This window comes from Pseudopodoces humilis, chromosome 4, assembly GCF_049639895.1.
Source record: "Pseudopodoces humilis isolate 2021_Gansu_Grassland_sample_001 chromosome 4, ASM4963989v1, whole genome shotgun sequence".
NCBI lineage: Eukaryota > Metazoa > Chordata > Aves > Passeriformes > Paridae > Pseudopodoces > Pseudopodoces humilis.
Window position 1 is genome coordinate 39,000,609 of NC_142203.1, and position 14,811 is coordinate 39,015,419.

Sequence of the window (14,811 nt, forward strand, 5' to 3'; positions counted from 1 at the left end):
TTCCTTCATCATCCTCTTCTAGATCCCAGCAACATGCAATATGCCTAGAAAGGTTATTTATACATAGTACTTGAATAAGAACATGTCCTTGTGCTAGCACTTACTACAAAACTAGTAGATTAACACATTAATTTAAACAGAAAAAGCAGCCATGCTATGTTATTTAAACAATGTGTGCTGGAAACAAAAAAACATTAAAAAACATTGCTTCAAAAGGCGAATTTCAACTGAATGCAAAGGCTTACAGTTCTCAGAGGCGTAAAATAAACAGCAGCACATTTGCTCTGAAGAAGTAGAAAGCTGCTAAGCAGTTTCTAACACCACAGAAACACAAGAGATTGGTATGACTGTGAAAAAGCTAAAGCAGTTAAACACTGCAAGAGGAGTCAAAGTCTCAAGTGTAGGCTCAGGTGGCACCAAAAGTTAATTTCCATATTTGATATAAAGTGTTTCCTCAGGGAATGAAAAAGAACAAGGAATTCAGAGTCTTCAGGTTCTGAAAAAATGAAAGGAAGTTGTAGGTCAGTGAGAAGAGACATCAGAACACTAGGTTTTCAAACAGGATCAACAAAGCTAGATTGGGAGTGAACTGACTGGAACAGCCCAAACAACCAGTGAATACACAGACCCTACTTTTCATCTAAAATCCTTCATTCAGCTCTGTTCATGTGAGTAACTGCTGGCTCATATGAGAGCATCTGCAACTGTGAAATACCTCAGATATTTAAGTGCCAACGGGGTCGACAACTCCTCAGGAAGTACCATATCATCAACAGCATCAAAACATAGTGCTACTTTTAATCTCCTGATGTTTACCTTAGTTCTCTGAGTGCATGAATGATATGCACCTTTCAGTGTAGTGTGTGGTCAGGGATCTCTTCCATGAACAGACTAATCAGAAGCTCTAGGGCCTTGTAGTCTGACACACTTTCCTGCTCCTTTTACTCCTTCGCTCTCTTCTGCTAGTGAAAGAACTTAAAATTAGATAACTAACTGCAGTTACATGTTCATGAGATTCTCAACATTCTAAAGAAAGCATTGAATCTCAGGCTTTTAAGCTATTTAAATTTGGCCCACAATTCTTTAAGAATTTAATTTCTGTACAGTTCATCACCAACAAAGATGTGTAGGCCTCTTTTCCTATCATGAATTTAGGAGAGGCTATACAGAATCACTTAAACTAAAACAGTACAAAAACTATAGTGTGCAAAACTAAATCCTCCATCTTTAAAGATCTGTAGGAAGCAAGAGGAAATTATTGCAATTATTATATATTTCCATAGAGAAGTCCATAGCCAATTAAAAACACAGGAAAATATGAACAGAAAACACAATGAATATGCTTTCAACTACAGTTTTGCTTATAATGCATCTGTCAGACTTCAAGAGAAATGCAGCTGACCCACAGTAGCTGCCACTGAAATAGACAGTTCAAAACATATAATTAGATAATTCTGTGCAAGAACTATCATCATTTCATTCCAATCTAAAATGTTGGGGAAACATTCCTCCTAAATAAGAAGCATTTTGAGATTTGAAGAGCATAGTAAGTATAATCAACAGAGGAACAAAGAAAAGTACCAAATGTTGTAAAGCCCTAATACTTCAGATAATGACTAAAATTCATGTCTGTTTCCTTCTCTGGTAGACAGGAGTCCAATTAGAGTTCTCAAAACAACAGCTTCTATGTGCTGGCATGCTGTATTATGTTTGTACTGCTACAGACAGACTAGAAGATAAAAAAATACATACTACAGCAACCTTTTTAACCCAAAGTAATTGCTAACTTTTTTTTTTCCATTGTGTGGGTTTTGATGTTGTTTTGCACACAGCTTATTGTTAGCTTAAGCAATTTAGGCAATTATCAATGCATGCACAGGAATTAACCATTTAAGTAGCTTGCTATATACATATAAGCCTCTACTGGAAAAATCACATAAAACAACAAATGAGCTATTATGAGTCACTTAATAATCTCCTGTCCAAATACAACTTGACATTTAAACATCTTAAACTGGTTCTTAAAATAGCTAAATTTTGAAAAATTGGAATGTGCTTGGCTTGATGTACTGTTAAATGACAGGCATCAGGAAGTATGCACACCCATTCTTTCATCCTTATTTTCAAAGATATGGATTGCTTGGAACGGACAGTGGTTAGATGAAGCATAGGGGAATAAAAGCACAGGTTTTTCTCATCTCCTTCACAAAGAAAACACAATTACAGTATTCTGAACATGCAGTCTGGACTCAGATAATGACAGATTCAAAAACTAAATTTTGAAGACTTCTCCTACTGTGTACTATAATTTTGGCCCAGACATCATTATCTGCTTTCTCTTTGATTTTGAGCTATTTGTGTGTATTGCCCTTCACAGCTCCCCAGAATCCTTCTCTAATGTCACAGCTAAGTCAAATGGCTAGTTTATTCCTCAGTTATAGCAAGGCCCTGTGCCAGCCTTTTAGTTCCATGCCTTTGAAGTCACAGAAGATTGCTGAGCAGCAGCAAGTTTCATATGGCTTCACGAATATGGCACGCAGTACCACACCTCACTCCAAATCAAACCACCAGGCAAAGAACTGGAGAATTTGTGATAGGTGTACAAACCAACTTGATGTTTTCATTGAGTGAAGAGCTACCACTGAAAACTCAGTAACCCCCAAAAAGTATCTAGAAAGCAACAAGCCTTATATGACAGAGAAGGGTGACTGAATGCTAAAGTTTTAAGTTTCCTAGATCTTAATGAAATTAAAAACCAAGTAAACTTCTACTAAAAACTATATAATATTGTTAATGTACCAATGGAATTTTCTACTTTTAAGCCAAAAGAGGATTGCAAGAGGAAAGCTGTAGGAAAAAAAAATCTATAGCTTGAAAGGACCAGTCAAATCTGGCAAATCTGCTAAAGGTTATAGGACTGGTGCCACACCAGGAATTTGGCAACCTGGACCATGGGACTTGCTTTGCAAAACCTGGACTGCTGATGGGGTCCATCTGTCATGGAAGGGTAAGAAAGAGCATCTTCAGTCCTGGGCTTGCCAGGCTGGTGAAGAGAGCTTTACACTAAAGTTGCTGGGGAAGGGGAACCTCAATCCACCCTGCTCATATGATGCCCAGAGCCTGGAGAGAAGTCACAGGTCAGTACAAAGGTGCCTGAAGGGCAGCACAGAGGAGCTGCAGCCAGTAAGTCAGTTTCCTCAAGGGCCCAGCTTAAAAGCCGCTATGCTAATGCATGCAGCATGAGGAACCAACATGGCCTGCTGGGCCATGATCTCACTGGCATCAGAGAAGTTTCCCCTGATTGAAAAAAAATAAACACAAACCCCTTTTTAGAAAGGTACAGAAGGATGATCTGGGGAACTACAGGCCAGTCAGTCTTTCCTCAAGGTCCTACAGAAGCATGGAGCAGATCCTTTTGGTAACTATGCAAAGCCACATCAAAGATAAAGAGGTGATTGGTGACAGCCAGCATGGCTGCACTAATGACAAATCATGCCTGAGAAGTTTGGTGGCCTTCTAAGATGGAGTTACAACAGTGGTGGACAAGGGAAAATTAACTGATGTCATCTACTTGAATGCAAAGCATTGGGCACTGTCCTGCACAACACCTTTGTCTCTAAACTGGAGAGACATGGATTTTATGGAAGGACCTCTCAGTGGATATGGAATTGGTTAGACAGCCACACTCAGAAGGGTTGCGGTGAATGGCTCATTGTCCAAGTGGAGAGCAGTGATGAGTGGTGTTCTCAGGGGTCAGTAATGGGACTGGCACTGTTCAACATATTTTTAAGTGACACAGACTGTGGGATCAAATGCACACAGCCAGTTTGCTGATAACACCAATCTGAGTGGTATAGTCAAATTGCTGGAGGGAACAGATGTCGTTCAGAGAACTGGCTTGAGAGTCTTCACAATTCTATGAAACTTGATAACATAATCCTTACTATTTGCCTTCAGCTTCTGAAGGTACGTATTTGACCAGAAACTCATACACTGGAAATGTTTATGAAGAAACTCTAGATCTCAATTTTAACATACTCCTATTCTATCAAAATGTGGGGCTAAAATCAATGCCAAAAGAAAACAAGACAATGACATCAAGTATTTAGATCAACAGAACCAACAAAAGAACTTCCGTTTGACAAATTTGGACCCACACTTCTAATAAGCTTATATTTTCCTTCCCTGAGCCCCGTTAAAGTTAAAATTAAAGGTCACAAAGGGTGCAAACAAATCTACTCGTATGAAGTCAGAACTAGAGTTTTAAGTTTGGTTTAAGAAAAAATAGCACAGCAACTTTGTATTGACAGCAACCTGACACTGTTAACTAGCTGCTAAGAAGGAGTCTAAAAAATATAGCAGATTGGATACAAAGAAGTTTCTTTACCTAGCCATTCCCAGGCTGGAAAAGTTGGAAGGAACTATCAGAACATCAAGCCTGGAAAAGGGATGGGTACCCAGTGTGGCATAAGCAGCTGAGAGGCACTGAGGAGTTAGCTGAAGCAAATATTCTTCACAGCTTTCCATAAGGCACCAGGGAGCAAAGACTCTGTAAGGAATTACTGCCTGCAACCTGGCAGCAGGATTTTGGAAACGGCAGGGATATTCCACATGACCACAGATTTCTTCATGCCATCTGACAATACAAAACAAAACAAAACAAAAGGAAACAATACTTAATTGTGATATCAGAAATGTGAACAACTGACTATGCTAAGACAAGGATATTCTCTAGATATTAGAATGACAGAATTAATTTCCATAGAACCAGTTAATTTGCATTCTCACCCTGTTCACACATGTGCAGCACTTTGAAACACTCACTACTACATCTGAGTAGAACTCATAATTAAAAAGAGACTAGTCACACCTTGTTTTTATAACAGATATGCATAAAAATAATAAGTGCTCAAAGTATATATAAAGAGAACTAATAAGAATACAAATACATTTACTCAGAAAGTTCTTATTCAAACTTGGCTATGAAAATAAAATTACATATATATATTAATATAACATTTACACAAGTATTTTAGGTGCAATTACAATGTAAATTCCAGTAGGGATTTTTTTCTGTTGTTACTAAAACTCTCCAGAATTTCAAGTAATTTATTATTATTATTATTATTATTATTATTATTATCTTAAAAACCTGCTAGATGTCAAGTCAGGCTTATCATGCTGGACATTCAATAATACCACATAAGCCAAACCTTATTTTATAGTACTTTTACAGGATATTTAGAGCTTTAGCTGGAAAAAAATGGAGGAGTAGGTCAAATCCTTCCTAAACACTGAGTCATATACATTCACAATAAGTTATCTGCCCAAATAGATTCTTATCTAAACAGAAATCAGCTACATGTTTTCACTGGTTAGCCTATGTTCTCTACAGTGCACAGCCTCTCCTTGGTTTGAAACTTCAGTTTAAGTAATCTGGTTCTACTATGCCTTGACAGGCAAAGCACCTAGCATTGCCCAAAGCACTTATGCTTGGAAGATCATGCTGACACAGAAAACAAAATGACGACATGTAGAAAAGGATGAGATTGTGTTGAAGTATTAACACTTTAGCACCTTACACAAGTCTTTCTGTCAAAGAAGTGGACTCTTAAGTACTTTCATTGACTACATATGCAAAGAAACCACATATGTCGCTACACAACTTTTTTTCTAAGGGTAGTTTAATCTAGTATATTTCTGCTCTAAAACAATGTCACTTCCTATTTTATTACCAGAATTGAGATTAGGCAGGAGCATGAAAGCTAGCACCATATCTCTTATAAAAATTGCCAATTTCTTAATGACCACAAGGAGATAAAAAGTTATAAACATCATAGCCCCATTTAACATTTACTTTGATATAGCCTCGTGAGGTCAAACTCATTGGCACCTGGATACAAATTACATTACACATTTCAACAGCTTCTTTAAGAATTCCTTTCTTTTCCTGCTGCCCTAAAGTTTATTTCCACTATCTTATCTGAGATATATGCTTAGCATTTGCTTGTCTATCCATTTCACACCCTTCCTAGAAGTGTCTGCTATTGTGAATAATGCTGGTTTGGTTACCTGATCTCACTGACTAAAATAAGCAACAATCTCTGCTGTGCTAACTCCCAAGTGATGATTAACAAGAAATAACTGTAAGAGCACATTTTTAAGGACGCAGATTTTTATATCCTGATTAACTGCAAAACTACCTAATACACTTAGGGTCTCCTCTTTGTCTGTGTACAACAGACACCACATTTGCAGAGGATTTTTGTATTTTTTTGTCATTTTTTTTTCCCAAGACACATTAGTTCTGTTTCTTCCACTGACACTAACTGCTGCAGATAAATCAAACTGTGTCAATTAACTCATCCAATAACCATCACATAGATAAACTCATAACTATGACCATCACACTGGTTAAAACTTCCACTAATTTTTGCTACAAAAAAATTACAAAAATATTCCCCTCTTTCAGAAATTTTATAAAAAACCCAGAAACTTTCATTTGTTCTCTCAATACTGAGCCAGAATAATCTTTTGCACCAAAATCAATAAATTCCTATTGTCAAATGTGCTGTACTTTTGAGAGGAATACATCCACAGCTTATTTTTGCAGAGGCAGTCATACTGTAAACAAATAAGTGGCAAAGAAATAAACACAAAGCAATTTGTAGAAGCTCGTCAAACGTATATTTTAAAATTAGAACAGGCATTTCTTACTGATCCTACATAAAGTATGTAAATTCCTATTCTCAAGATTAATTTAACCAAAATCAGCCAAACTGCAAGCCATTAGAATAATTTAATTTTAAATTCCAACAAAAAAATCCATATGAAGTCCTCAAGTTCCAAAGTCTCAGTAGTTCACTGTCTTAATGCTAACAAAGTGTTATTCAAAACAGCTGTCTAAAAGACAAATATTTTTTCAGTAAAATTTTGAACTGAGTAACAGAAAAATGTTACATAAATACTTATAACCCAAATCACCTTCTGTGAACCCAAATCACAATAAAATAACAATTCCTGCTGATACGGACGTTGTTTGCCTGGACTTCCGTAAAAGCCAAACTGGCCACAGTTTCCCACAGCCCTCTGGACAAACTGGCCACATACAAACTGGAGAGGTGGTGCAAGATGGGTACAAAACTGACACACAGACAACACTCAGAGAGTGGTGATCAGTGGTTTTCACTAAGGCTGGCAGCCTGTCACAAGTGGAGCTCCCCAAGAAATTGTGTTGGGCTGCACACTGCTCAACATTTTCGCAAACATTCTGGTTGATGGGTTTGAAGGCACCGTCATCAGGTTAGCTGTTGAGGTTGACACATCAGAAGGGAACACCATCTCAGAGACCTGGACAGGCTGAAAGGTAGGGCTGCAAGAGCAGTGTGAGGTGCAGCAGAGACAAGTGCACAGCCCTGCTCCTGGGGTGACATCCCCAAAGGGCCCAGCACAGGCTGTGACCCGCGTGTCTGGGGACAGCCTTGCTGAAAGGGACACAGAAGTTCAGGGGACGATGGCTTGAACCAAGTAACTGGTGTGACACTGCAGCTATGAAGGCAAATCAGATCCTGGGCTGCAGCTGCAGGGACACTGCTGGCAGAGGGACAGAGGGATCACCACGCTCTGAGCAGAGCTTGTCCAGCAGCACCTGAGGCATTGCATCTCCTCCTTGTCCTCACAGTTCAAGAAAGACACAAAAACGAACAAGTGGCTGCAGAACCTCCCCTGTCAGGAAAGACAGAAGGAGCTAGGCCTTTTCAGGGAAGGGGAAAGAGGACCTCACGACAGTATTTCAGTACTTGAAGGGCATTTACAAAGGGCACAGAGTCGCTCCCTTTACAAGGAGCCACATGGCCAAGACAAGGGCCAGTGGGTGCTAGGTATCTTCATCTAAGCTCCTTCCCATGAAAGAATAGACTAGATGAACTTTCAAGGTCCATTACAACCTGGCTTATTCTATGATGCTATGATATGAATTTGAAAAGCTGAGAGTAATATATGAGGAAATCAAATCCCATGACTGAGACTTCTGCTAACTAAGGTGAATACATGTGAAAACAAATGGTATTTTTCCAGAAACTTGTTTTCTATCTTCAAATCTTATCTTCAGGCATAAATTTCTTTGCTTATCCATCACTCTGTAATAATTCAAACTCAGTGAATTTTGATTAGACTGGGAGGAGGAATAGATGTATCCAAAATAATTACATTTATACTAGTTTGGTCAAAAAGAGCTAAGAATCATTGGTCCAACTCTATTTTATGGAACCACTGCACTAGATCTTTCAGGAACCTGGTCATTATACCATTACATCAATCCAGGCAAACCATTGCACAGGCCAGCTCTAACTGCAATGAGACTGAAGCAAAACAAAGAACTATTTTTGCAATATTGTAGCAGGAGTCATTAGGTATCCAGAATGGACTGAGTCAAGTATTTTAAGAAACAAGACAGCATCTGGCATTGTTGCAGAAGAGTGTTAAGGATATAGGATAAAAATTTAGTGGACAGTGGAATTTACAAACCCTGTTGCCCATTAAGCAGATTGTTTTCACATAAAAAGAACCACTCCCATGAAATAATGCCTTTGGAATTATTGTCCTGTCAAGATTTTTCCGTTCAGATTAAACAAGTTCTATTTTGATCCCTGTGCTAATATGACTCATTTTCACATTCCCCAGAGTAAATGGAAATGCCACCCATACATATAATTTTTCAATAATATTATAAACACCAACCTGAAATCAGTTTGTGATGATGGCAAGGAAAACTCAGTGTTTGTTTCAGCAACTGTTTGTTTGATGGACTGCTGTTTAACTTCCTGCCAGCACCCCACAGCAATAGTGAAGGTGGATGCTGGCATCGGCATAGACACATAGTAGTACCAGCTCAACATACCTGTAAACAAAAGAATGTTTGTACAGACTCATAAGTCTTACAGCACATGTTAGGTAGTTGACATTTTCATGTACTTGAGATTTTGGGCCAAACTTCCCACCTTACATCCTGGTATTTTGTGGAGGAAATAAAAATAATTGCACTGAACATGTAAGAACAGTTGTATATAACCACCATGGATTCTGTGCTCTGTTTGCTTATACCTGCAACTTTGCTCTAACTGCTGGTGTCTTTAACTGTAAATAAATAGGAAGACAATGTGGGGAGACAAGGAGCATGATTTAGGACTTGTATGTACAAACACATTTTTATAAGGTGGAGGATGTTTAAGAACAGCATACTTTTCATTAATACAAATGTTGCTTAAATTTTCTGTTTGTCCTTTTAAAAAGATATAGTTTAAGAATCACATGCATGTATTCATTTATGATCATAATGCAGTTACTACATCATACTAATAGATTGTTTCTCTTGAAAAGAGCCTAGCATGAGTTACAATCTGATGAATCATGTGCATATGTCTGTAGCTAGGGCAACGGTGGAAACACACAAACTTCAGTTATTTTGAGAGAACCTCAGTACTTGATCTTTTGCAAAAGTATTCTGACTAGGGCTATGAAACACTACCAAAAGGGAAGAAAAAATAAAAAACCACAACTAAGTGGAGACCACAAGGCACATAGGAAAGGAAATAGACAATTGCTGCAAAGCATCACTTGTGTTCCTACCTTAATGACCAAAAAAGGTCTAAAGGAAGGACAAAGAAGAAAATCTTAATGTTTAGCCTCAACAAGTTTTCCACCTTCTACTTAGTATAACAAAACAACAGCATTTGTGAAGTCTTCTGAGAGGCAGATAAAGTCTTTGCCTCTTATATGCACTAGAAGGCACTTAAACTCCTTCATCCCAATTCCACTTTAGGCAACATTCACCATCAAAATCCTTTTGTCAATGTTGTCAGGTGAACATATATCACTCTTATAATTTTCCTAACCTCCTGTCAGTATGTAAGCAGAATGGATTTATTTGCTCCAAGTATATTAAGAATAAGGAGGACAACTTTGCCAAATTTCACTCCACCCTTTTTTTTCTTTTTCATTACTATTAACTTCACAAAGATTCAAATAAGCCCAGAAAAGCAAATGCCATCTTGAGAGATAAAGGTTATCCAGAGCAGTAATAATATATTACTTCAGAATACCAAACTCCTGATGTACAGACTTTCATTGATAGACACTGTGCTAGAGGCCCAAGACTGCACACACTGTGGTTAGTGACAACTTTGCCATTAACTTGCATACACACAGGACAAGGCTCAGAGGTTCTGCACTTGGTGTTGCATCTAAATGCTATAAAGCATTACAAAATGCTCCATGTAGTTATGTAAAAAGCTAAAGTTATATAAAAGTTAATTGTAAAATCTTAAGAATTAAATAACACCAAAGAAAATTGTAATTGAAAAATTGTCATGTATCTTCAACTATGTTATGAAAAAAGCATGGAAGGCAAAAAGCAGTTACAGAAAACTGTTCCAAATGGCATGGGATATAAAGGAGAAAACTCTCACAACTGTGAGATTGTCTAAAAGGAAAGGGTGTTGGCCTGTTCTATGCAAACAGAGATCAGAGAGGGTTACAGTGAGAAACAAGTTTAGTAAGACAGGCTAGAGCAAGTAAGAGGGTTTTTTTCTAAAGAGCACTCCACAAACAGCTTGAACAGAATATCTAAAAGGAATGGCAATCAGATTAGCAGTCCAGAGAGAAGAACAGCATGTACTGCATTCAGAAATTTATACAAATTAGCAATGAACTCATGTCATTTAGAGCTGACTCAATGCAGAAAGAGTGAAGGTACCAAAGCCCCTTTACTTTGCAAGGATTTTAGAAATCATGTGAACTATGGATCCTCCCAGAGCAAGATCCAAGTTTTATAATGTCTCTGCATATCTACCCAGGTCTCAGTCCATTTCCTGCAGTGCTTTTTGATACCTTCTGCATTCATACTCAAGAACTATGTAGAACACCTGTATATTTATCCTACAGTTGTTGACTGAAATCACACGCACGGGCATGACAAGTGAGTTCTCTCTACAGAACTACAGAATCCTTCAGACTGGAAAATAGTGCATTTGCTGATCAGTGATTGAAAAGGTCTTTTTACTGGCGGAAGTTAGCTCTGGAAAGAAATATGAAGCAGCTGTTTCAAAGGCAGCTTAACTAACTCACTAACCTTGTGCCTTCTCTTACAACGGGTAAGATTGTCTTCCAGCCTGACCTCTCCCATAATTTCACTTCCTTCCTTACATGGTCTTTATGTCAGTGGGCTTTGTTTTATTTTTCCTTCATCTGTATTCTATGATGTATCCTAGCCCATAGATTGGGATCACAAGCTCCAAGCAACCCCTTTTCGCTGCTCACCCTGTCCTCTAGCTGCACCGTGCTTTTCAGTGTCAGCCTTGGAGACAGCTCCATCTCTAGGATAACAGAAAACAGTGCAGCTGAAACAGGGATGTGACCTTCCTTACCAAACACAACATTTTGTACCATAAAAATATCTTCAGACTAAGCAAGGACACACTGGGAAAAACGAGAGTTTGGGCTGGGGTTAGTCCATGGGAAAAATAAAGTAGATCATCCTAGTCCTTCTACTTGTAATTTTTTAAAAATCTTGATTCCTACACAAAATTATTTTAGGCAATTATAATATTTTCAAAGCATTTTGTTATTTTCTCTGCCCATAATTCTGAAAATATTTTTTCTTCAGTTCTGCAAATAAAATCTATTGTGTCATAAGTGCACTAACCATGCAGCAACAATCACCTATTCTATGAGTTGGAGGTGAAAAACTTTCCATGCAAATATTTAACAGGAGCAGGAAATCTTAATCTATTTATAATTGTGCAAAAGAACAATTTAAAGATTATTTATTTCTCCTACTTGAAATAATAATTATGAATGATGTAATTACTTCCTAGAATTTTTAATGCATTCAGCTATCTTTGAGATCATTAAAATCATTTGAGCCCTGCAGAGTTCATTATAACAAAAAAAAACTGCCAAAGCTATATCTGTTAATTCCAGATGCAAGAACATTATGAACATTTTTACTTACCAGCATATTTTTTGTCAAATAGTTTGCACTAACACAAATTCAGATGACGTTTACTATTTACTAAAACCCACAAAGTTCAAGTACCTCTATGGAAAAGGAGAGAGAGATAGCCCTGCACAGCAATAGATACACGAGGTAAGAGCTAGTGCTATTATATAAACATGCAGTTAAATAAGTAGTTATGTAGAAACTACTCCTTCGCGGGAGCACCAGGATTAGGAACCCTCCATCTTTCTGAAATGCTTTGTAAATTTTAGAAATGTTTTGATCTCATCTGAAAACCAGAATTCCCACAGAGGTCTCTCACATTCATGCCAGAGCATTAGTTCAGCACAGGCTCAGAGGGATGAGTAGCATATGACAAGCTCTCAACTACCCTGCTGTAGTCCCTGACACATGCTGGAGATCAATCAACAAACACAAGTACTGCACTCTTTTGTTTTGCCTTGTGGAAAGCGAGGAGCACAAGCAAAGGCAACTGTTGTTGCTGCTAACTACATCACAGGAGCAGTGGCTCTTCTAGCACTGCATTTTTTCTCAGTACCAGCATACTCCTCACTTATAATGCAGATGTCAAAACAAGATCAAGGATTACATAGTGGTAGAATAAGCACAGGATAAACAAGCCAGTCTATTTCACACTTAATGGCTGAATATCTACTTCTTGAATATGAATTGAACAAACAGAAAGGTACTTGTGACTAACTGTATTTGCAGCTTCTATGTGTTACAGTAATGTGCTGAAGGAAAATAAAACAAGTGTAGAAAAGTAAGTCTAATGTTTAAATGGCTCACATTACACATACATGTAGTGGTCCATGTCAAGCTTTCTCCCAAAGGGCAATTATTAATTATTAATTGCATTTTTCTGATCAGCTTCTCTTCTCTAAATGTTCCATGGAGAATGCGACGTACTTTAAGCACTTTTGATCATACTCAAATGTGCACACTTCTACTTGTGTAAGTATTCCATCACTATTCTCAAACAAACATGGCCTCCCTCTATCTCAAAAGACAAGATCAAACACAGTTTTGTAGGAGGCAGAATGGAAAAATGGCACGTATGGGAGGAAATACAGACTCTTGTCAAGACCTGCAAATACAAGTGGTAAATGAGGAATCTCCATACGAGAGTACACCTAGCCCAGCTATGCACTGGATTACTGCATCCGTACATGTAGAGATGTGTGCCTGTAAAGCAGAATGCAGCTCTCTAAAAACTTGAAGGAATCAACTTTGCTTGCTGTTCATTTACTGTCTGCCTGCATACTGGTTTTAAATAGGACTTTTAAAGGGAAAAATTATTCCGCTAACTTGTAATTCTATTCAGAATAAATTTATTCACAACCATTTACCAAAATGCTAGTTCTTTCCAATAAATTGCATTTTTATAAGATAGATTTTATTATTCTGTCAGTTATGTGTAATTTTATAAATATGCAGCACAGCAATAGCATACTGTATGTAAACAACTTGGCAACCTTATTTCAGTTGAAGGCCTTGAAAGGCCTTCTGGTGTCTCTAAAGACAAAATTTTAAATTGGATACATTTCATGTACCTCCCAGAATTACCAAACAACCATATCTATGCGCACAGGTTATTTAAAACAACAGAACATTTCAAACTTTTTAGAAGTCCTATTAATTAAACTCATGAATATTTATTCAAGGCTTTACATTAGCACTTACACAATATTCCTCAGAATATTACTCCTTTCCCTTTTTGCATATCTATTAGTTTTGCAAATTTTTACAATTCCAAACAGCTTGCTGGTTTTGCATTTCCAGCTGTATGTAAGCAAGACAATGAGGGTCTCTCATTAAACACTGATGGAAAAGCTGTTATCCTAGCAAGTCAAGAATGTTCTTGCTTTCTCAATGCTGAGACAGGAACATATTATTCTCCAAGGGAGCTGAGCAGCTAATCATGGAAGTTTTCCATATTTCAGCAGCTGAAACAAACCTTAGAGGTCTCATATACAGCCAAATATAACCAGACAATTCCATGAAAATAAACTCACTGATGATTCTCAAATCAAGGAGACTTTCTCCTTTTTTTCCGCTCAAGAATAAACCTGCCTATTTAAAGGGGAAAAGAAGGTATTTTCCCCAGAAAAGCTTCATTCTAACCTTTTCTTATATGCTACTTATCATCAGACTACTCACACTAGAAAATACTGACCCAGTTTTACAGAATATCTCAAAACTCATGAGAACAAGACATACTTCATTATATAAACATACAAGACTTAAAAACTTCCTTCTCCATGAAAGAAGTTTAGATAATAAAGTATAATCAACACAGAAGAAATGCTTATTTGCTTACTGTTGAAAAAGGTATGTTTTATCAATCCAAAAACCCCCACAGAGATCAGATTTCAGGGCACTGAACCAATATTCTTCAGCTATTCCAGGTATTCCAGGCACCAGTTACGACACAATGGCTGCTTCTGATCGCATGCTGAACTATGCTTGGACTGGAGAACTAAAACTGAAAGATAACTATCTACCAAGGCCTGAAGTTGTTGAGAGGTACTTCATAAGGCCTCTACAAAACTCGAGTACACTGTGATTAAAATAAAGCAAATTTATGAAAAGTTAAATCTAGGTTTGGAAACACAGGGGGGAAAAGGTAAGCAGCACAGTGAAATGCTGAAATGTAGATATTCTGAATACTTATGAAGTTATGCTGAGGCCTTGAGCAGGTAACTTTTCCACAGAATGACATGGAGATTACAGAGAGACATTAAAGTGTTTTTAAGGGTAGGAAATTCATTCTTTAACAAATCATGTACTTACTA

General features: G+C 37.6%; 1 protein-coding gene across 6 annotated transcripts in view; it reads right to left on the reverse strand.

Annotated features, from left to right (window-relative positions):
- The window catches only part of AOPEP (aminopeptidase O (putative)), a 187,735-nt gene that overhangs the window by 157,049 nt on the left and 15,875 nt on the right, over positions 1-14,811 (reverse strand). For 5 of the 6 annotated variants that reach the window (XM_014252315.2, XM_014252314.2, XM_088054367.1 and 2 more), the window contains exons 4-5: positions 8,740-8,899; positions 4,388-4,636 (exon numbers count right to left, since the gene is read on the reverse strand). In XM_014252315.2, the coding sequence (XP_014107790.2) occupies positions 4,388-4,636; positions 8,740-8,899 (409 nt within the window). The remainder of the gene's footprint in view (positions 1-4,387; positions 4,637-8,739; positions 8,900-14,811) is intronic. The other variant, XM_088054368.1, reaches the window with a different exon arrangement.